This window comes from Hylaeus volcanicus, chromosome 1 (assembly GCF_026283585.1).
Source record: "Hylaeus volcanicus isolate JK05 chromosome 1, UHH_iyHylVolc1.0_haploid, whole genome shotgun sequence".
Lineage (NCBI taxonomy): Eukaryota > Metazoa > Arthropoda > Insecta > Hymenoptera > Colletidae > Hylaeus > Hylaeus volcanicus.
Genome location: NC_071976.1, coordinates 33,107,901 through 33,131,687, shown reverse-complemented (window position 1 = coordinate 33,131,687; position 23,787 = coordinate 33,107,901). Strand labels below are relative to the sequence as shown.

The 23,787-nt window shown below is 36.0% G+C and overlaps 2 protein-coding genes and 2 long non-coding RNA genes across 6 annotated transcripts in view; 2 read left to right on the top strand and 2 right to left on the bottom strand.

Moving 5' to 3' along the window:
• The window catches only part of LOC128877067 (uncharacterized), a 30,083-nt gene extending 18,945 nt beyond the window's left edge, over positions 1-11,138 (top strand). Inside the window, exons 2-12 of the mRNA XM_054124033.1 lie at positions 361-466; positions 1,067-1,304; positions 1,926-2,444; positions 3,385-4,288; positions 4,899-5,012; positions 5,187-5,582; positions 6,435-6,781; positions 7,537-8,052; positions 8,155-8,267; positions 8,353-8,560; positions 8,706-11,138. Coding sequence (XP_053980008.1) covers positions 376-466; positions 1,067-1,304; positions 1,926-2,444; positions 3,385-4,288; positions 4,899-5,012; positions 5,187-5,582; positions 6,435-6,781; positions 7,537-8,052; positions 8,155-8,267; positions 8,353-8,560; positions 8,706-9,261 — 4,002 coding nt within the window. The 5' untranslated portion in view covers positions 361-375 and the 3' untranslated portion in view covers positions 9,262-11,138. The remainder of the gene's footprint in view (positions 1-360; positions 467-1,066; positions 1,305-1,925; positions 2,445-3,384; positions 4,289-4,898; positions 5,013-5,186; positions 5,583-6,434; positions 6,782-7,536; positions 8,053-8,154; positions 8,268-8,352; positions 8,561-8,705) is intronic.
• Positions 1,189-6,529, bottom strand: LOC128877120 (uncharacterized). The gene is made up of 3 exons (XR_008457196.1): positions 6,426-6,529; positions 5,944-6,026; positions 1,189-1,284 (listed from the first exon to the last, which is right to left on the bottom strand). It is a non-coding gene; the product is annotated as an uncharacterized LOC128877120 (long non-coding RNA).
• A 2,117-nt stretch (positions 11,139-13,255) lies between the features above and the next one.
• LOC128877050 (tuberin) lies at positions 13,256-23,762 on the bottom strand. Of its 3 annotated transcripts, none has more exons than XM_054124003.1 (29): positions 23,107-23,762; positions 21,815-21,951; positions 21,527-21,720; positions 21,237-21,440; positions 20,986-21,160; positions 20,673-20,873; positions 20,398-20,539; positions 20,183-20,331; positions 19,667-19,839; positions 19,439-19,607; positions 19,142-19,363; positions 18,790-19,051; positions 18,601-18,719; positions 18,367-18,531; positions 18,129-18,294; positions 17,848-18,044; positions 17,646-17,762; positions 17,380-17,561; positions 17,006-17,219; positions 16,501-16,932; positions 16,063-16,240; positions 15,786-15,984; positions 15,168-15,351; positions 14,902-15,090; positions 14,655-14,833; positions 14,223-14,571; positions 14,014-14,154; positions 13,768-13,938; positions 13,256-13,703 (listed from the first exon to the last, which is right to left on the bottom strand). In XM_054124003.1, exons 1-29 carry the CDS (start codon positions 23,228-23,230, stop codon positions 13,494-13,496), a joined length of 5,544 nt encoding a protein of 1,847 aa, XP_053979978.1. In that variant the 5' UTR covers positions 23,231-23,762; the 3' UTR covers positions 13,256-13,493. The 3 variants fall into 3 exon arrangements, with proteins under 3 accessions (XP_053979978.1, XP_053979988.1, XP_053979996.1); XM_054124013.1 differs by lacking the exon at positions 23,107-23,762 and adding an exon at positions 22,176-22,395; XM_054124021.1 differs by lacking the exon at positions 23,107-23,762 and having other exon boundaries at positions 21,811-21,930.
• LOC128877116 (uncharacterized) overlaps positions 22,553-23,787 on the top strand; it is a 3,198-nt gene continuing 1,963 nt past the window's right edge. Inside the window, exon 1 of the long non-coding RNA XR_008457195.1 lies at positions 22,553-23,011. This is a non-coding gene — a long non-coding RNA (uncharacterized LOC128877116). The remainder of the gene's footprint in view (positions 23,012-23,787) is intronic.

The following is a 23,787-nucleotide window of genomic DNA, read 5'->3' as shown; positions in this document are numbered from 1 at the left end:
GTGACCGCCTGGGAACACCGCGTGTTGTTGGCACTTTCCTTTTTGTCCCTTTATCTTTTTTGGGTTCATTTTTATAGTTTTATTGCGAGCATGACCTCTAAAGTACGTAGAATGTGAGTAGAATGTGTTAATAATAACGCGTTGTGTAGCCTTTCAATGTTGACTGTATTTTGTATACAATACAATTCTGAGCCGCGTTAAAAATCACGATTGTGAGGACAGATTGGTTTTATCTTATTGTCTCTGTCACATCCATGTATACTAAGTTTGTAAGTGCGCGATTATCCACTCGTGTATCATTGAAATCGATCAACAGTATTATTCCAGTCTTAATATCGTGATTTCATTTGTTGATTGCAGAAGAAGAAGATCACGATGCTGAGAGTCGGATCTATACTAGGCCTGTTGGTTCTATTAACCGTCGCGAGAAATGTCGTTTCCAATCGCTGCTTGACGATGCTTGAAGGTAAACCATTATCATTGTAACCACTCACTAAACGTTCTGTTTAACTGTATTAGTTCGGGAACGCAAGGCGTGATAAGAGAATACAATAATGTCTCTCTTCCAAGTAACTACTCTTATATCTTATTCAAAGAAGAGAACCATTATTTATGAACTAGGATTGTATATCATTCGTTAGTAACAATTAGAATTGCTCTATTCTTTAATGCATATTTATGGTAACATTGCCAATGAATCGCTGAAGTTTTCCTAATTAAAATGAGTCTAAACATAATTTCATTCAGATTTTTAATCCAAAGTGTACATTTTGTAAATTTTTAATACACAGAGTTAAATCAACAACCAATGACAGTCTGAAAAACCGCAAAGGGTTAAATATATTTCTGTTCTTGTTTAAAGTAAGAAAACTACTTTACTTCTGCCTAATCCGTCCATCCCGTTATCCTACATTTACGAAGTATTCTGAGGCACAAAAAGTGAAGTAAACATGCTAATTTTGTGACCACACCGTGACGCCATTGAGCCATCAAGTTTGCACGCTCACTACGATGTTCAGTCCTTGACAACAGATTAATGGAACACTTCTTTCTTTCGTTTCGACAGAGGTTAATCCAAAGAAAATTGTATACGACGACAATAAGGTGCTGAACATCAACTTCGAGGTTTCCCGCAGAGTGACACAGAGGCTGACGTCGATGATCATGAAGATTTTCTTGTCAGAGGTGCTTGGATACTCGGGTGTCTCTATCATCGAGATGGATGATAAGTTCAATGCTACCGTCACCTTCGACAGGCTAAACAACGTGACTTACGCCGTCTTCCTGCACAAGAGTGACGAAATGTAACATACATTATAAATACTATCGATCTTTAGATGCTTTTCAATTGCTTAACAAATTTTTACACTTATGTACACAGGAATGCACAAAGTGTAGCGTTGTGCGCGATTCAAGTGGAACAAAGTATTTTATAATTCATGGTAAGAGTGTCTACCATGTGCACTGTTGTATCTCCTGATCGGCGTATTTCTTAGCTTCTTAGTATTCACCCTCGTGAAAAGGCAAGCATTATATTTAGGAACAGATACGCGTATTTCAGTAAATAAAAAAGACAAAAATACTTTACATTTTATTTTCGATGTATACATGGTGTCTACATTTAAGTCTGGACAAACTCGGGGAATCGATTCTAAAACTAATTTCCAACAAATAGTTTCTACGATAGTTTCGAGTTTGATATGCAGCGTTGCTCTATGCGCTATAAAATTAATTAATTAACTATATAATAGATCACTTGTATATCAATAATCCATTCGAGTCTTGCGCTTTGTAAATTTGGAACGAAAAACTGGCAAACTTTATATAATTTCCAACAATTATCGCACAAATGTTAACGCGCAGAGTGCAGAAGGTGGATAGGATATTGGAACCATTTTACTCATCGACAATTTTTCACGTTACAGATTTACTCATCCCATGGTGAATATGGAAACTTGGATACCGCCCCAGTTGGACACGGTACCTCTGCTAAATACACGGCATGTGAAGGATTGCGGATCGGTCGCGTCCCCGGGTCACTTTGGTTGGTTCGTTCCCAAAGCGTTATCGAGACTGGAGAGTTGGGTAACCTTCCTTAGGCCAGAGACCGCTGCACGTTTCGACGTGGACGACACCACGTTGCTCAGGATCCAGAAGTTCACCATAGATCCGAGCGTCAATTCGTTCTATTGCGAGGAAAAGTACTGCCGTCAAGGAATGTACGTTCCCAAATGGTGCCAGGGTCACGAGCAGATGGCACAACGCTGCGCTTTGTTATTTGCCAGTCAGCCCGATGTCACGAACTTCGTGAAATCTGCTATCGAAAAGATGAAACTCTACGTTAAGGTGGCCTGGGTCGGGCCACACTTAAAGAACTTGACGGATGATTTGACTACAGAGTATACGCAGCTCGCAAACAACTCGACGGCTTTGACTGATAACAGGTACGAGGATGTTCTTTAACATGTACATGATTGTTGTGTATAGCTTGAATGGAGATTTCTTATGTAAAATTATGAAATCTCGTGAAGCAGGTTGCGCATCTTTTGTGTCACAGGTAAAAGGCGTTCATACTTGTCGATTATGTGTTTGTTACTGCTGTCACGAGTGAATCTATGGAGGTACATTGTATAGAGTTATTTCTCGGATTTTAAACATCGTGTACTTTTTAACGATATCTGAACGTATGTCAAAGGATCTTCCGAAATTTTGAAAATTGCCAATTTCATATACGTTTAAAGTCGAAGGCTTTCTTTCTTTTCAATAAATCGTAACTGTTAAACTATCGAACGGATGAGAATGTGATCTATATTATTTCAATTTTCGCAATTGTTTCAAACGAGTACGTTATTGTAGCGATTGTCCATTATTTATAAAATTGAGAAAAAAGATCGATGGTCTTGAAAGTACTATCGATAGTTCTTCGCTATTAGTTAGTCATGCTAAACAAAAATACTCGTATATTGGCTTCTAAAACTACCTATTTCATTTTGTTTTGCGTTACTCTGTATTCCTTCAAACGTCATCGACATTTTTACCATTCGTCTTATGTCCGCTCCTCCGTTATATATTTCTGCGCGTTTTCACGAATAATTGTACGGCTCCATAAACGTTTCCCGCGAAACGCAAATACACCGTCTCGAAAAACATTCCTCGCCGTTAAATATTCCAGCAGTTGTAGCTTTTTTTTTATTATCGAGGAATCTACAAGCACGGTCGGGATCGTGTCCTTCGAGCCAACGAACATGTTCTTGAAACATACGCGTCTCTTTTCATTTCGATCTCAAGCAAACCATTTTCTCGAATACAGAAAGAACATAACGAATACAGAAAGTTAAAAAATGTAAGTAACGATAACAGCTGATGTTTGTTGGTGTTCCCTAGGTCCCTGGTGATTTTGCATTGGACACCCAGCAGCGTGATACCGAACGAGGAGGATTTCGTGATGGTCGATTTTCCGCGATGTAACGCAAGACTGATAGAAGCCGGGTGTTACTACGAGTCCAACAGGTTGGCCAAGCTCGTATGGTCCAAGCTAGAGGTAATCGCGGACTTCGCTTACGAGGCGATAAATCAGGCGACGTTTACCGACGAAATGTACGAGGATCTGATCAACCGTTACAATAAACATTCTGGAACAGTCGACGAGGAAGAGATCGCCTGTAGCTGGCTGAAGGATAACTTGAACTACACCTTGGACAATTGGATGACGACGAACAAAAACGAGCTCGTCGTGGGCGGTATATTCCCAATGAGCGAGAGCTTCTACTCTGGCAAGTCGATCGCAGTCGCCGCAAGAATGGCGAAGGTGGCGATCAACGAGAACAACACCCTGTTACGAAACTACAATCTGAATCTACTAGTCAACGACGGCCAGTGCAAGTCTGACACAGTGTTGAAGTCGTTTATCGACTACATCTCTCGAACATTTTACACGCTGGTCGGCATTTTAGGGCCAGCTTGCTCGGAAACGGTAGAGCCGTTGATCGACGTCTCGAAACACTACAAGACGGTGGTGATCAGTTACAGCGCAGAGGGGTCCAGCTTCAAGAACCGCAAACGATATCCGTACTTCTTCAGAACGATCGGCGAGAATAAGCAGTACAAACACGTTTATCTGCAGCTGTTGAAGAAACTCGGCTGGCGACGTGTAGCGTCGTTGACAGAGGACGGACAAAAATATTCCGAGTACATATCCTACATGCAGGACGTGTTCAGAGATAACGGAATCGTGTTCGTCGCGAACGCTAAGTTCCCGAAGGACCGGGAAGACGACGTTATGAAGAAGGTAATATTTGTTTTGAGCCGTATAAACGTCGGTTTTGATGCAGCCGAACCTTTGAATGGTTATATGGGATCTCAAGGGGCGCACTGTGGAGTATTTGGACTCGAAACATGGCTAAAAATCGATTTACAAATTCTGTCCGATTATTCTTTTCATCTATGCGCTCACGCTTTCGCCAAAGCGAACAGTATTGTATGATAGAAGGGGAAGATAACAAGATGAGGTAGCTAAGGATCAAAGCATGAATGATTGTTTTGAATTTAAAATTAAATTTTTCAAAAGAAGAACTGTGTTACGTCCCAGCTTATCTGAGACTCTTTCTTGGGATCTTTGTCTTCAATTAAAGAGCTAAAGCTCACCTTATCTGTATTTAATTGGAAAAGAAGGAATTTTGGGATTCTATCCCAATGTTCAGTCCAATGCAGACAAAATTCACTGAAGTGTTGTTTAAAAATAGCTAGTTTAAAGACCGACGTATCGTCAAGATTATCATTGAAAACTTTTAGTAACAATGAGACAAATCAATTTTGATACGATCAACAAAACAAAGAAACACTGACTGCGTTTTTTATTTGGCTACTACATTGTTTATGTATGCAATGCATGTTTACAGCACCTGCAAGATTTGAAGCAGAAGAAGGCGAAAATCATTATCGCTGACGTTTACGATCAAGTAGCACGACAAGTGATGTGCGAAGCGTACAGACTGAAAATGACAGCTGCTCAGGTACGCGTACAAAATATTGATGCTTCAGACGGTTATTATAGTAAAAATTTTCTATCTTTAACCTAAAGGTATCTGGCCTCCTAGAAATTCGAATTATGGATTTTTGATATTTTCATCAACAGATCTTCCGATTTTTTTACGATACAGTAGAAAATGTATGTTTTTTATTTAAAGGGATACGTGTGGTTCCTGCCCCTCTGGCTTCGACCGCAATGGTACGACACCGATCGCTACAACAAGATAGGCGAACAGGTACCCTGCACCACCCTGGAGATGAGCAGATCTATAAACGGCCACCTTGGTTTGTCTCACGCGTATTTTGCTCCGGACGACAGCATCATGCAGGAGGGAATAACGGTGCGTGAGTGGCGCAATCGTTACGAACAGGATTGTAAATCTCACCAAGAGCCACCCTCGAATTATGCTGGTTTTGCCTACGACGCGATGTGGACGTACGCTTACGCGATGGATCGACTCTTAAAAGAGAACCAGAGTTACGCTTTCGATCTCCACAGCGATCATACTATCAACCGGTTGACGACCATTATTGGCGAGACTGACTTTGAGGGGGTATGTAGAATACAAACTGCAAAAAACCCCAGAGTATGTTTGAGTACTACGAACGCTTCGATGCGCGGCAAAGATGCAAATCAGTGGCGTTGTAGGAAGATATAACTTTCACGCTGTGATGCCAGTGTTGCTTCCAACTCACGCATACGTGTCGAGAAAGCCTGAACGCGCATTAATGTAGCTATAGGAAACGATGCATAGTCGGTTTCAGTTTCAGTTCTTCTTTACTATGATGGTTCAACCCAGTATATCTAGGCTATTGTACTTTTAATACCAGTCTTATATGTCAGTCTTAAAAAATTTCTCTGATATATAATTTTATCTTACCTAGCATCTAATTATATTTCATATCATTTCTTACCCTTAAAATAGGATCTATTGGGTTGTCCGGAATGTCCATGCCGATTTTTGATAGGTGGTGCAGGTCTGAATATGTCGAAATGGCTGAAAACAAATAATATATATATGTACATCCCTTAAAAGGTGGAAAGGTTGTGAAACAAAATGGTACCTATGTAATTCAATAAATATACATATAAATAAATGTATATCACAATTCAAATGTGCCTTTAAAGTTTTCTTAAAAATTGGCACGAACTTTCTGGACAACCTAATAATATATCAAGTATCAATTATCATTTGTACTCATTTCTTTCTTCTTTTTTTGGGGGAGAGGGGGTATGGAAAAATCTTCATAGACATCGGGCGCTGGTGACCGATACCAGCACCCAGCAGTTTCAGGGTGACGTGTCCTACAAGGGTGCAAAGCTCAAGCCTTTCTCTGGCGAAGCAGTCGCACACAAAGTTCATTCATTTGAATTACTTAATCGGAGATCTGATCACCTGTTTTAGGTGTCCGGAAGAATTAATTTTCTAGGAGGGCCTTCAAGATTCTCGGTGGTCAACATCCTTCAATACGTCGATAACGAAACCCGACTGATTGGTAACTTCTACCCGGACGTCTCGAAAACGAAACACGAAGTGGTGGGTGGCAAACTCGATTTGAACATTTCTGCATTCGTTTGGCTTTCTGGCAAGATGCCAGATGACGGCTCCGAACCACCCCAACGTTGCGTGATCGCAGGTTTCGCAGATTTCTTGAACGTGTCCTGCGAAGTTGCCTTCGTCATAGCTAACATTCTTGGCCTTGCTTTTCTGGCCGTGATACTCATCATCGGTTTCATCATTGTCAAGAGAAAGTGAGCGACTCGATTCGATACTCCTTTTATCGGACATTAATATGCACATTGAAGCATTTAAATAGGAACACCTGAATATCTCCGTTATTTATGGTTCTATGAAAAAATCTATGAGTTGAAGTTACGCTGTTTGAAGTGCCGCATGCCGTGGTGGGACTGCTTTTTCTCAAGTTCATATTTTAGAGAGATTTCAAGGACATTGGCATTTTTTTACACGTTTTCATTATTGTAATCTTGTAGCTGATCAAAAGATAAATTCAAACATGTATGATATATTGGCAAATTCAAATGATTTTGATCTCTGTCTAAAATTCTCTTAAAAAAAGTGGTCTTATCATTACATGTACCCGTTCAAACAGTGTAAGTTTGTTCTATACATTTTTTCATAGAACCATAAAGAACGAATATGTAGGGTGTTTCCATTTAGATGCGCCAGCCTGTATTTTGGAGCCATTTCATTTAAAACAAGACACTTTCGGAGTAGCGTTTCAGACTTTGCTGACACTTCGGTACGTTGCAATAGCCTTTAGCAATATTCAAGTGAATTCGGAAAATTTTTTATCAAATTCATTCAGATAGTTGAAAACAACATTTTTAAAAATTGTGAAAAATTCGTCCAAGATGTGTTTAAATATCATTAAAAACTATAGCATATCCCAGTTTCAGCAAATTTCTAAATGCTACTTTACAAAGTGTTTAACACGTGGAGCTTTTTGACGTTGGTTAATTAATATTTTCATAATGTCTTTAATCAGGTATGAAGAGAAAGTGAAGATTCAGGAGAAGTATATAAAGTCTCTAGGCTTGGGCTTTCCACAGTTGGACACCTCCGACTTGGACAAATGGGAGATACCTCGCGACAGGGTGGTGATCAACCGAAAGCTGGGCGAGGGTGCATTCGGAACTGTTTATGGTGGCGAAGCGTTCTTCCCTGAGAAGGGATGGGTCGCTGTTGCCGTAAAAACTTTGAAAGTGGGGAGCTCCACTGACGAGAAGCTGGACTTTCTTAGCGAGGTGGAAGTGATGAAGAGATTCGAGCACAAGAACATCATCAAACTATTGGGAGTAATCATAAAGACTGAGCCAGTGCAGACGGTGATGGAGTTTATGCTCTATGGCGACTTGAAGACGTTCCTTCTCGCGAGAAGACATCTCGTCAACGACCACAGCTACGAAGATTCCGACGAAATTTCCAGTAAAAAATTAACTGCCATGGCGCTGGACGTAGCCAGGGCGCTCAGCTACTTGGCGCAGTTGAAATATGTTCACAGGTGAGTACCGTAAAACTTCTATTTTAGTTGTTTCTGTTTTGTATGTTTCCACAGAGGATTTCGATATCGCGGAAGAATTGTCATATTTCGTTCTTTTTTCAGAGATGTTGCCTCTCGAAATTGTTTGGTGAACGCTCAACGAATAGTCAAACTCGGGGATTTTGGCATGACTAGGCCCATGTACGAACATGATTATTACAAGTTTAATCGAAAAGGTATGCGTTGAATCTATAATAGTGGACGCGAGTTTCATTGGCCCTCGTGTATATTAAAAAATAATAAATGAAATCATTCTTTCAGGAATGTTGCCAGTAAGATGGATGGCACCGGAATCTTTGGTTCTAGGAATATTTACTCCAGCTTCGGATGTCTGGTCCTACGGTGTTTTACTTTACGAAATTATCACATTCGGCAGTTTCCCTTTCCAGGGAATGAGCAACCACGAAGTGCTGACTCATGTCAAAGCTGGACATTCGCTGGTCGTCCCCAAAGGCGTCAAAATACATTTGTAAGTGAATTGTCCCGCAAGTGTAACACTAAGAAACAAATTATAACCGGATGAGGGGTCAAATGTGTCTTTAAGCCAAATTCGAAATGCGATGGGTAATTCGATAGTATAAAAAATAAAGAACAACATGTTTTACGTTCCACAGAGAAAATATGATGTATTCCTGCTGGAGGAGGGAACACACGCAGAGACCAACTGCTCCAGAGATCGTTGATTTTCTAGCGACAAATCCTCGAATTCTGTCGCCTTGTCTGGACGTTCCTTTAGCTAGCGTACAAATAGAGCACACCGGTCAGATCGAGATGCAACTCACAGAGAACATCAGAAAGTTCTCGCTTTCCTGGCCATCGCAGAATCTGGCTACTCAATCTTCGGCGTCAAATCCTTTGGAGATGATTCCAAATCCTCCTCTGCTCGACATAAACTGCCCGGACGATAAGCAGAGCGAAGTGTCGTTATTAGGGGACATTGACAGTTTTAAGCCTTTATTGTTGAACACTGAAGAATCATCTTCGATACCAGTTGTAAGTCATCATAACATTGAACAAAATGAGGAACAACCGCACAGGTATATGAACGTTCAACCAGGAATGGTGAACGAGTATCCTAAATCTAACCAAAACGCTGGGACCATTCAGATGGAAGAAAGAAGCCCTATGCTGCTGAAGAATCGGAATTCCCAGGATGTTTCAATTCTTTGACAGTATATACAGCACAGGATTTCAAGACAGAAATCAATGGCGCATTTCCACTGACGGGTCGAATGCATATTCGGAAAATATGCGAAGAGTTCGTATAGGAAAACCAGCGTTTAGTTGGTCAGTAATTTTACTCTCTGATGAAAGCACAGGGTACGTGAAACTCTGAATATGTGTTCTCTGATTGAAAACGGAGATATTTTCTTTACTTCGCTTACGAAGTATAGATGAATCGAGATGTAGAGAACGTATAAGAAGTACTTGTCACGGTTTATACAAGTGAATCTATGTACAGTGACTTACGAAAGTATAGAACATTTACCATGAAAAGCTTTATCCAACATTATAAGTGTGTTAGGAATGATTTATTAAATCGGTCGGGGAACAACCTGGTTAGGATAACTGGTTAGTACATTTCAAACCTTTTTCTCGATCAATACAAGTTGCCCGTAACTCTAGTATCATAGTCTGAAATTATTAGCTCTCGATACTTGTTTCTTTCCATTTGTTAGTTGAGTTGAACATATAATTATGTATGTGTAACTACTTATTCGAGTACATTATATGACTTCACAGACGTATTACACTTCCTGAAGATTTGCCACATAAATGCGCATATAAAGATTCACGCTAACCTTCTCGAAAAACATTATACGCAACTTGGTGCGCAAAAAACAATACCCCACCAAGTGCTGTATATGTATTCTAGTGTCTTTTGTATTTACTTTGCCCATCAGTATCTGGGTGATTGAGAGGGTTTGCGTGAACGAAAGTGTACATAATTTTAATGATACCAAATAATGCGTATCAAATAATACGTTTGCATAGACTGTACTTTCATAATATGACGTCGATATAACAACTAAAATATAGAATAAAATTTCCCTTCCAAAGATAAATGCATTTAACGCTTGCTGAATTTTTCAAATAAAATTATGACTTTCATGTTCGAACAAACAGTTTCTTATTAATTGACGAAAATGTAAATTGTATTTTTAAATGTTTTCGGCTTATTAACAATCATCTGCGAATAACAAAATAATGTTCATCGATGTAAAAAACATAGAACTATATGAAAACAAAAAAACTAAATCCGATTAAAAACTTGCAATTAGTGAAATAGAGACATAAAATTTGAAAAAAAATCTTTATTTTGGAAGAAAGATCAGACCATTTATTAGTTTAAATATATTTAAGGAGAAAAATCTCACTAGTACCTGACTAATCTATCTTCTATTTTAGTCTTTTTTTCGTTTAATATTTTGTAAATCGATAAGCATTATCTTATCGCAAGATAGTCACTAATAGGTAGAAAAGGTTTACATATAAATGAACTTTACTTCATCCTTAAGGTCGAGAATAACTTTACAGTTCTTTTTAAATAAATCTGCCAATCCAGATACTTAGATTCGCTTGTAATTGTCGTGACAAATTTTTAGTTTATAATCTGTACAATTAGACCGTTTGTCTACGAGGAGATTAATATCCTGCCAATTTACCTAACGAGTAATAGACCTAGGCTAAAATATAGGGTATCAGCGAATAGAACGAAATAATATTTGTTGCAATGAGACAAAAACACCGGTGCGATTTTCCTTAAATAAGATGAAAATGGAAGAACTGATTTCGTACATTTTTGCACAATGTACTTTTGAGACTGATATACGTAGAGCAATTAAGTTTTGGATATTTGTATGTGTCGTTGCAGAGAGGGATAACTGATTTATCAATGCGACAGCGATGGAAATTTCTTGAGACAAAGATAAGCTTCTTGATTCTAAAGACCAAACGTTTAATTTATAAAATTGAAGCATTTTGTTTTTTACCATAGAAATGTTTGTATTTGCAATGAAAATAAAAATTGAGCTTCAGCTAAGTAATATGCTGTATTTAAGAATAATCGACAGAAAAATGACCGATATACGAGTGTAATTTTGTGCAAAATTTTGTAAATGACCATTTTCTGCCTAACACGGTTTTTGACACAGATTCTCGAAACACGTAAAAAGGATTAAGCAAGTCTTTTTTTCTAGATAGTCGCGCTGTTTTGAGGAGTTTTGTGCATTTTAAAGCCATATAAAAAGAAACAGCAATATTACAAGCAAGGAGCTCGAGCACCAAAGTTCATGTAACCATGACATTTATTAGAAACGTATTTTATGCGACCATATAAGTCCTCGAGAGTACACTTCGTGAACGTTAAGGCAAAATTCAAGGGGTCTAACTTATCGTGAGACCTTTGGCTTCCAAATATATTTTTCGTCACGTCTTTTATACAAATATCTAGTGTCTTACTACAGAAACAGACGTAATTGCCTATCTGTAGTTGAAACAAAAAACAATGGTTACACGAAAACCATAGGAGAAGCCTATGTAAGTAGATATAATGAGAAATGTTGCAATAGGATAGCCACACTAGATCAGAAATGGGAAAAATGTTCATTTTGACGTATATTTTGTATAATGAATAAGAGATAAATAACTGTGTATGTTACTTATTGAATAAAAATTAGAATTGCCCATCTTTAAACTCAATAAGGTTGACCGACTTACCGATTTGATTCCGACTATAGGTGCTCACTAGTTTCAATAAAACTTGATCCTCGCTATAAATACAATTAGTGCAACGGAACGGTTACTATCATTTATGATTACACCAAATGGGTATTTATTAACTTAACAGAACGAAACTCCGATCGATACTGTTTTTGTAAAATATTTATGTATGTGTCGAATCTCTCCCGCCGCGTGGTTTATTCCTAAGGAGAAATTTATTTTTATTTATCGCAAAATATTATACCTCGCGGATGGAGAAATTTTATTTAAGTGCAATAACATTCTATGTCTTGTACAAATAAATTACTGAAGATATGTATTGATAAATGTGTATTACAGTAGCCAATCAATTTCCAAGCGAGTCCAAATTCTAGTAGAACTTTCTATTAGAACAAATTACTGTAATTAAGATCTTTAGTAAAGTTTCTTCACCTTTTTTAACTAATCTCTACATAAAGTTGTGTAAGAATAAAAAGATAAAAAAAAAGAAACTCTAAAAATATCAGTTTAGAAAAATCGTAGAAAATATAACGAGTGTGTGTGTTATGTTAAGCGCGTTACATCGCATCTATCAGCAACACACTCATCGTAGTACTTAGTGATAAATCTATTTTTTCTTTTTCTATACCGGGTATAATTAGATAATAGCGATCACTCGAATGACCGTTCGAGGGCATATAAATATTTTGTAAAACGTTGCACCGCTGCTAGAGTACAATCCTTACCAATAGCTTTAAATACGTGAAACTTTATTGTAATAAAGTACATATATATATGTCGCGACATTATTTATTATCGAATTGTACAGTTGTAATTTTATATTCGTTATAAATGAGACCAATATAATGTTTACCCGGTATTCTGTACAGATAATGTTATTCCTTGATTACATATTTATTATGCTTTCTCCAATTAAATGACACGAAAGAAAATAATTTATCAGCAATTAGTACTTAATCAACCTACCCTTATCTAATATGAAAGCAATCGTACTACAAATACATCAAACCCTCTCAGACAGTATTTCTACGTAGACAGCATACATTATTGCCGCCAACATCAAAAACTAACCTAAGTCGGAATTAAACATTTTTTATTTTGCGGCCCCTTCGAAAAGGTTACGTTGTATTTAATAATTTAATCAAATTCATCAATTCATCATTCTTCAGGGTAAAAACACCCCATAGATATGTGTGTTTCCCTATTTATTAATATATCTTCCAAACTAGAGTAGTACAATTTCTGTTGTCTTTTAGTTTAATTAAAGGATTATGTAAAAGCTTTTTAATTTGCAAGTTTCTTATAGTGAGTATACGGTGCTATCAATGATTTCATCGTTAACGCTGAACTGAGAACGTTTCTTTTTGAATGCGCAAATTGCTTGATTGCTTTCTTTTATACTAAAAAGTGGAAGGACGAAATCAATTGACAAGAGCCGGGACTATCGAAAGTATATTGTATTTTTCAAGACATTAAAGCTGAGTACTAAGCAATATGAAAACCTAAAAGTTTCATTCGAAATTCAAAATCAAATAATATTCAAAACCACGTAATAATGGTTGTTTTTTAGGATTCGCATAAAGAGTGCTTAATTATTGTATCATCAAAGTATATAAGTTTACAACGAATATAAATTACAAGTGTAGTAACATTTATGTAGTTGTTGTATTGAAATTAAATCATGTTGTGTATTCGGTAAAATCATCCATGTAAACGCGTTTATTCGGTCTAGGTGATAAATCGTCAGATGTTCCATCCGGATTATTATTTATGGATTCTTGTAAGACACGATTTCGGAGTCGTTTAATATGTCGTAAACGCTCTAGCCAATTTGAAGCATATGGATTATGACTGTTTTGTTCTAAAGACGATGAAACCATCGAAGCAAGCTATAAATAAAAAAATAAGATTACGAATAAATAAAATTATATTGGCTTAGGACGAAAAACTTACATTAGCATGAAGTGCAAGCTGTCGAGATAAAATTGCTAAATTTTGATCAGAAATAATTTTAGGTTCGCTATGGCGAATATGCTTTGCTAACTCTTCTTTCACTTGAACTGTAACTTGATTAGTGCCGTGATCTAAGGGTTGTATTACGACACACGCATAATTAAATTGTCCCTAAATAAAGAAATCGTAAGTCATAGTTTTATCAAATTTTTGAAGTAAAATATAACGAGAATACATAATACGTACTTTTACAGTTTGTATATTATACGGTTCTCCAGATTCATTATAAACGACGGTAACATAATTATTTCCAATGTGCTGTTTTTTAGAAGTACATTTTGGATCGCTTGGTTTTGTTGGCATCAAAGTAGCCACATGAAATGCCACCTAAAAGAGTTTAGGCTTAGCTGTTAAGTATTTAAAATAATATAAAAGTTTTAAGTAATAATTGAAACCTGTGTGACATCGTCTTGCCAAATATATGCAAAGTTTCCATTTTCGCCATTGCGGTCTAGTCCTCCTAAGAATACACTTTCATCGACATCTTTTAATCGCACTAACGTTCCCAATCGTTGTAAAAATTCTGTATATCGGAACGATCCGTGTTGATTAGCTAAAATTTCAGTTTCATTGGAAGCTTGCCCTGGACCAACGTAAAGAACTCCAATTTTATGAGTTTCATACGGCTGTATTCTATCTAGATTTGTCACCGCTCTTTGCACAGCTGTTGTTTGTGGAACTAGTAAGGGTTTTTCCGAAGGAGAGCCAAAATGCGCTGTATGATATAGTTGCAAAAACACGAAACTATAATATATAATTTAAACATAAACTTTACACTGCAATGAAAACAATTTATAAGCATTCTATATTAGATAATTCTACATTACCTGGGATTAATACCAGTTTTAGGAGGATCTTTTACTCGTGGTGAATTTCCTCTGCGAATATTATCCCATTCTGCACGTGATTTTTTTACAGGACTCATTACGGAAATTGTATGACCCCTATCACGGAATGGTAAAGGCAGCGGCGGTAACATGGAGGGATCAGGTCGTTCATCCTTTTGCTAGAAGTAGTGTATTTATATAACTTTTAATCGAAACAAACATACAAAAACTTCACACATAACAATACCTTCTCCGCAAGATGATTTCGTCCATGGGGTGGTTTATTTTCTGCTCCTAATGTTGTTTGTTTCTGTCCAGAATCAAGATTAGATAACCGAGGATAAATTTGGGTAGGTGATTGCGGCGGTTTTACAGTAGAGGATTGTATTTGCGCCGCACGAGCCTGCACTCCCAAAAATAAGGTAGTTCCTTGTACCTACAAGAAAGCATGTAACAGCTTCCATAATATAATGATAAAATAAATTACAAACTTAATTTAGTTAAATACTATACTTGTACAGTAGTCGGCGACGGTGGGACAGTATTGCTACTCGTTGTAATAACTTGTGTTACTTGCGTTGCTCCTGGATAAGAACGTTGAGATTTCAATGCAGTTGGATGATCCGATGCAATCTCCGATGATGGCGGGGTTGTACCCATGCCGAACATTTCTTCTGGTATAGCTTCGCAACTGACTCTGCATTTATCAATTTCATCTTTGTACAGAGTGCACACAGAGATACTCCAAATCTAATGGTTCTTTAAAATATAATGTCAAATCAAACTTAGTTTATTTCATAAGATTGTCAATGAATATAAACTAAAGTTTGATTTGAAGTATAAAAAAAGCCATTAGATCCAAAGATAACCGGATGAAAAGATCAAAATAAGGCATGCTTTGTGTACACATATTAAAGTTGTTTTTATTTCTGTTATTAGAATTTTTAAAAGAGATCTACCAGAATTGTATCCACCCATAATGTAAAAGATACATTTTTTTAATTTATTTTTTTAATTTACCTTAACATAATATTCAAATATCAAAATGAGTATCCGTAATTGTTATCATGCTTATCATGGTAATATGATGGAAAATATGATATGTCTAATTTCCGAAGTTATTGTACTTACCTCATATCTTTTGCATAGGTGGTTTTTGCATGTTTCTTTAATTCGGCATCAATTTTAATTTCTAAATCCACAGATGAAAGCTCTCGATCTGTTTGTTGCAAATTTAGTTTCTCCTTATTTAAGAATGGGTTTTTCCAATTAGCGCTCATTTCAGGACTAGAATTTGATCTACGCACTGGATTTCGAGAACGACGTACATCTATCAACAATTTGTAGGTTTTAGGTTAAAAATTTCTTACTTTATAATTTTAATAATTAGAACGTTACTTGTTCTTACCATCTTCACCGTCTTCTAAACTTTCTAAACTGTCGCGAGAACTTTGTCTCGAAGGATTTGGTCGTGCTGGTGAACCCGGTATTGCAATTGGACCCGATGATACAGAAGATGACGTCACAGATTTCATAAGGCTACTATGATCACTTTGTACTTGATCTGCATTCTTATCCGCTGTATCCTACAGCAAGTTCACATGGATTGTATAATATTTATATACTGTAGACTCGCGTGCAACACGCATACAAAAGTTGATAGAAGCAACGAACTATTTACACATTACTCGAGTATTAAAATTACTCTACCTTGGACACCAGGTCAAATCTGTATTTGATCTGGTTTCAACAGGTCAAAAAAAAAAAAAAGTAAAACTTTTGTTTCCTCAATTGATCGTTATAATGGGTTACACGTGTTAGAATACAGTCTATATTCATAAACTACCTCTGCTTCGTCTCCAGAATATTCTGACGTAGATTCTTGTTGTTTATGCGATAAATCCTGGTTTGGTCTATATAAAGCCATTATGTCATATACGGGAAAGTCTACGTGAGTTTCAAATTGCATAGAATTCTGGATTCTCATTATCCAGGACATGTCGCCTGTAGGTCTCCGCACATATATTTCAGCCCAACCTTGACACCAGCAAGCGCAAAGTACGTGTTCTTCTGGTTTTTCACTGTTAAGTATTTGCTCCAATTTGAATGACTCAACTTGATCTTTGTCCGTCTTTTCTAAAGTAAAATCTCTTTTGGTTGTGTCTAAATCGTCCGATGCTTTCTTTAATTCTTCCGTTGGAGAGTTTGCAGCAGTGTTTGCAGTAGAGCTTCCATGACCTCCAGAAGATTGCCTAGACAATTTGTCCTCCTTCGCTGTCTGTGTATCACCATTTTATGACTTCAAAAAGTTATACTAACATCAAATTAAGTACACTTAATAGTAATAATACCTCTGTACTTGATGCCCGTCTTAAGTTTGACTGAGACGTTCTTGCATGTTCCGGTGATTGAGGGCCGGGTTTACATGCAACCCAACAGTTATCGCAAAGTCCTCCGCGCATTGCTTTATTACTACAACCACTTGTCGTTACAGTAATGAGTTTGTTACCAAGTAGCCATGTCATTGATTGACCTTCCTTAAGGAGAAAGTCAGCAGTTGGAAGTCTAAGTAAAAAAAAATAGTAATTGAAGATAAAGGGAATAGAATGATATTGGCAAAAACACGCAGTTGGCAAGGACATACATGATCAATATTTTCTGTTAAAATTGACAGACTTATACTTATACAGAAAGAAAAAAAAAACACTAAGGATTATAATTTTACCTCTTAGGTCGAGCCGAGTACGTTGAAAATGTATATCGAGCCATAAGATCGATGCAAGTTTCGGTAAGTTCGACGTGAAAGGTCATTAAAGCTTCATCGATTGGCGGTTTCAAGTCTGAAGCTTTCCCATCACCTATCATACGATTGGCTATTATTGGTCTCTCTCTTCGACCTCTACTGCCCTAAAAATTAAAATGGAATTGTAAACATAAAGATTAAAAAAGAAAGCGGTAATAGGAATATTAAAATTGTTAATTCATTTACACCTGTTCTGTTAAACTTGAACTACGCTTTCTATTTGATGAATCTTCATTCATAAAATTAAAATCTGATTTCATTAAATGTCCTTCTTCAAAGGGAACTATTACATTAGCCTTCAAGCCCTGTATAAGAGAAAAGTATTATAATATGAAATTTACAAAAGATTGATTCTAAAATGGTAATATAATCGTTCAATAACATACATACTGTTGTAATAAATCTCACAAAGTCTCTTCGAAATGGTAATCGACATTTCAAAAACCATACAGCAATTACATGATGTGCCAATGATACTGTATAATGATCATATTTAAATGGATTTGTATATGGTAATAGAATTGCAAAAACAGACATGTATTGATCTCCGATAAAACTTGCAAAAACCTTTGGAAGTCTAGTAAGAGCTGCAGTAAAAAAGAAATATCATTCATATCAGAGTAGATGTACAAATGGCATACTTACTAGTTATTTTGAAAGTTTATATTTACTAGATAAAAATTCCAAAATTGGTATAGCTATGTGCACTGTTGCTGAAATTTTTGACAGATTTAAGAGGACCTCAGATAAAAGTTTGTTCATTGCATCACGCATTTCTAATATACAAGTTGTAAGACTAGTAACACACTGACTTGCGCATTTTGCTGTTAAACCAACCTAAACAGTGTTAACATTTAAAATCGTATATATAAATATTTACAATAAGAAACATTGAATTTTGTGGTTTACCTCTAAACATTTTATTAAACGTTGCTGTAAATTAGGTTCCAGATGTGCATGATATGAGGCTAACGATGCTAATACTGGGAAAACATGAACGCGAAACTCAGAAATAGTAAATTTTGGAGGAACATTGTACAAAGATTCTGGAAGTCTTAAGCTCTTATCACTGACCTATCAAAATACATTAAATAGATTTATGTGAATATTTAAAAACTAAAAGTGATATGCATACCAACGTACCATTGAACAAAGTGCGGCTGCAAAGTAGTCAATGTCGTTAGTATGGCGCGATAATACCAATGCTCTATTTTGCATTACTTGAGGTAACTCTTTTAATACAAGTTGCAAAACTTTCCAATCTACAAAAATATACAATTCAAATTTTTATTTTTTCATATTTAATCATGATAATATAATATAAAAACAAACCTTTCTCTGATTTAATACAGGAAATAATAGCTTTACACGCATGTGCCAACGACATATGAGTAATCTGACAAGATAAATGTTGCAGTGGAGCTGGACTTGCTGGCGGTGGACTATTTCCACCACCTCCACTATTCATTCGTTCAATTGCAGCATGTTCTAACACTAAATATGGACTGAACCGTGTTACAGACGTATTTTGTGCATCCGGAAATCCAAGATGATATAGTGTATTTGCTCTAATTTTTAAGAAACACTCAAAAATCTAAATAAAATACAAAATAAATTTTCAAAACAAATATTTAAAAAATCTTTAAATTTAAAAATAAAGTAGTGTGCATTACGTATTTATTACCAGATATCGAATTGTAGAAACATCATGGAAGACAGATGGATCCTTATAATGGTGTTCAAGATGATTCACTAAAACCTTATAAGCACGTATTGCATGACTTGATGGTAAAGAATAAATTTTTAACGTCAATATTTTTATTACACCAAGAACTGCAGTCTTCGCATCTTTAATGTCAGTGTCCTTCATAATTGGAGTATCAGAATAGAAAGGCTTGTTGATCAACTTAAATTAATCAAAGATGTTTGTTCTGTTAATATCATATAAAAATCAATACGTTAACCGCAAGAAATGTAGTACCTTTTCTAATACATCTAAAAGTTCCAAACATCGTTTTGTATCGCATTCAGAACAAAGATCAACAAGTAAATGTGTGACACCATTACGAACTGTGATATCTGAATCCATGTCTACATGTTGAAAGTATGGCATAACTATTCGTTCGATCAATTCGTCTTCATACCTGGATCTATTAAAGAAAATAAAGTTTCTGATTGTACATTTTAAAATGACATTATTTTATAATACCTATTGATTTGAATGACACTTGTAAAAACATCAAGAACTTTCATTCTAACATTGGTACGTGTTTCAATTTTGTAATAACGTTCCATTAAATTCGCTAATCTAGATTGCCATTGATAATGAGTAGGTCCTATAGTATGTGCTCGATATTCAATTAATTTCAAAACAGATCCTTCCTGAAAAAAGTATTTAATTATATGTATTATAATCGGTTCATGCTTTAATAATAAGTAATATTGTTAGTAAGAAAAGGAATGTCACTGCATTTTATTTTAAATCGATTATTTGATCTCATTGATAAGATCGATTTATCCAACTAGCTGGACTGAGACAAAATATAATAATATTGTTCTTTATGCCAAAATATTACTTATTATATAAAAAAGTGGCTTTTAAAAATCATTCTTCGTATTAGAGATTTCTAAACTGTGAGGAGCCTCTAAAGAGTGATCTACTTCTGTTTTAATCTTTAGTAGGCCCTAACCATAACTGATAGGATATTGTACATATAATAATTACAGGTCGTGTATCGCTGCAACGTTCAACGAGATCATAAAATCGTTGAACACAACCATTGTAATGGCCGTTATCCAGTAAATTCTCAATGCTATTTATTGTTTCGTGTAAACTCATTGAAACTTGTTTAGTTGCAGGCTGATTACTAGTCTCTAAACAATAAAATTAAAGTATTAGGTTTCATAGATATAATAACAATTTATAATTTTGAAGTTTACCTGTATGAGAAATAACTTCCTCTATAATATCAAGAATAATACTCCATGTAGGATCCCATAATTCAGCACCATATTTGTTCACTAGTCTTTGAATTGATAATGTAACTTCATACATAACGATTGGATGATTACATTTTAAAGCCTTACAAAATGAAGAAGGTAATATTAAAGTCATATATTAAACTTGAGTCAATCGAGGTTGGTTTGTTCATAAAAATAATAATAGAATAATTTTGTCTACAGTACAAGCAATTATATATATAAATATTACCTACTTGATAGAACGAAGGTAATACAGATGTGGGTGTACATTCTAGTTTTCGAATTCTATGTGTGCCCCAGAGACCCATATTTACATAGAATACTGCACCTCTAAGCAAACGTACATCTCGTTGAAAATTTGCATCTTGTAATAAATGACACATATTATATAGTGCAGAATGACCCATATGAGTTCCTAATAAATTACGCATTATCTGCAAGAATGTATTGGTATTTAGAATTTAAATATTATTCTTTAATAAATTATATTGACATATTAGTTTATACAATTGTTTACAACAAAACAAGTTAGAGAATTTTGTATACCTTCCAACTTATTTGACAATACGTTTCAACATTTACACTTCCACATAGCGCTATAATAAAAGTTTGTAACGAATCAGACTGTAAATTACTGTAACAAACAATCGCATTTAGAGTTTCCAAACACCCAGACACGACTTCAGTGCTATTGCTATAATAACACAGATGACAAATGTACCTAAAAATAAAAAAGCCATAGAATATTATTTTGTAACAGATATTATAATTATGATAATCAACTTTGAAACATTTACTGAACAAGGCCTGATATTATGTTGTCATCTATATAAGCTGAGTTGAATTTTATTACATTAACAAGGAGAGATAAAAATTCAGAGCCTCTTTTCCCATCACCTGCTGTTACAACAGGCATCCAATCTAACAAAAAAGGACCCATTCTCTCTTCCAAATGTACTATATCCTTTCCATTTTCTGTTAGGCTTTGTAAAAGTTCCAATCTAAGATTTTAATATATGATTAATTTGTATCATAATTAAGATACAGTTAATTGATAACATAATACTTATTTTAATAATCGTAATACCTAGGTCCGATATCTTCTGGAATATTATGTTCTTTAACAACCATAAAAAATTTAACTCTCATAAGAGAAGATAGTTTAGAATATTGGCCTTGGACAAGACATCGTAAAAAATTTAATGTCACATGTCTGTATTCACGGGGTACATCTTTTCTCAAAAGATCTTGTACTAAGTACCATAATCGTTCAGCTGCTTTCTAATAGAACATGAGAATATAATCAAACACATTATTATTAATATCATTTGATATAGACATTTAACAAATATATAATTCAAAAGAATCTACCTACATCTTCCCATTGTTGATTAAGTACAGCATCGCATAGGTCTTTGATTGCTTTTGTACGATGATGGATAGGGCTATCAGGACTAATTTCCTTCTCAAGTTCTTGAGTTAATGTAAAATCTTCGCGACTCTTATAATTTCCTAAATGAACATTTATCATTGATCAAATAATTATGAAAGGTATAATAGATTTATGACTATGAGTATTGTATAGTAATATAAGTTGTCAACTATAATTTTACTTTCATTACTATTTTACATATATACAAGGTGATAAAAAATTGTGCTCATTATAAGCATGCTTCATCACTTTACATAAAAATACTCTGTGCAATAATGTATCAAAATGGTATTATCAAAATCACCTTTGTTAATGCGAAAGAATTGTTTTAGTTTATCATGTAAAGTTTTGTTATCTTTATCCTTCGAGCTCATTTTCGACATTTTATTGTAATATCTTAACAAAAATACAAAGATCTAGCCAAAAAGATTTGTGTCGCGCAACAATAGACATGTCAAAAACAAATCTAAATCCAGGAAAGTCGATGAAATATATAATAATGCTAGGAAAAGCGGAATGCCGGAATCAGGGGGTCCAGTTCACGCATTGAAGGTTGGTACAAAATTTGTAGCGCCGCGTGGGAAAAATTCACCAAACTAAAATGTGGAGCACCTGCGCGTGAATGAATATACATGTCCTAGGACTCGCGTAGGAGCTGAAAATTGAGGGTAGCTGAGACGATTCTGAACAACAATTTCCTTTGCAAAAATGTCGGATGGGGCTTTGTTTTTGAATTATTAACGAAAAACAGCGACCAATCACAACGTCCGAGGAACGCTCGCTCAAAGCATAGGCGTAAGTTAGGACGGTCGGTATTACAGCAGATTTTTCTGCATAAAAATGGTAATACCCATAGAGACACGGATGGCCGATGACAACGAGATGGCGCTTTCTGCTATGCGTTTTCAAGAGTGATGCATGCCTGTGCAACATGAGGACACCATTTGGGGAAAGTGTCGACTTCCTCTGGGTCCCATGGGGCAGAACATGTTGTCATCCCCTGAGAAAACTCCGCAGGTCGCGCGAGTCGTGCATCGCGATGTTACAAAGACAGCATAGGGATGGGCGAGAGTGAGCAGGGCCAATTTTGGCAATATTGGCGCCCCTTCAGACTTAAAATTTTTAAGAAAAGAAGACAAGGTAATAATATCAAACGATGAATCTATAGCTACATAGTGTTGTAAATATAAATTAATCGGGACGCCGTATAGGAAAACACCTTTCAAACTACGTACTTTTACAACTGACTTTATTTTTCTCTCGTTCTGTATTCTTCCGCAATCTTCTACAATCTGCCGAATTATTCTGCCGTTGCTCGGCATTTCGCCTGTTTATAAACACACTCTCCCTCTCTCTCATCCGCACTCGTCTTATTCGCTCAACTACACACTCATCATTGCGCGGCTAATTTAAACAGTCTACACTAGATTATAAAGATTATTAAACTACAATATATAGCAGCTTTACTAATCTACACCGGACTGCGACGCCCGCAAAAATCTGGTGCCCTGGGCGGTTGCTCGACCGCGTCCCCCCCTGACGCCGGCCCTGAGTGTGAGCCTCAAGATGCGCTGGTTAGGCTTCGTACAAATGCCAAAATTGCAATCAGAGCTGTAAAGTAATGATTACTTTTCTATCCATTACAATTTGAAATATTTCCTTTTAAATTAGAAAATAGTTATTTAAATAATTTGTGGCGACCGTCTTTCGCCGACACAGCTGCGCGCGGTGATATCGAGTATCACTCACGCCGCCTCGCGAGCGGTGAGCGACAATGTGTACGTTTGCCGATGTTTACAATGTTTACATTTAGGTCAGGCGAAGCGTTCGACAATCCAAACCGTTCCTGGAACTGAAGCGCGTTCGAGAAATCGATTCGTCACGAGACGCGAGACCGCTAACAGCTCTGAATAAAA

Coding starts and splice junctions, on each gene's coding strand:
- LOC128877050 (XM_054124003.1), bottom strand. CDS start 23,230: ATGAGAGAGAGGGAGAGTGTGTTTATAAACAGGCGAAATGCCGAGCAA. Junction 20,332..20,397: donor GGAAGTTATTTCTCATACAG/GTAAACTTCAAA, acceptor TTTATTGTTTAG/AGACTAGTAATCAGCCTGCA. Junction 15,352..15,785: donor ACCTATGCAAAAGATATGAG/GTAAGTACAATA, acceptor TGATAAATGCAG/AGTCAGTTGCGAAGCTATAC.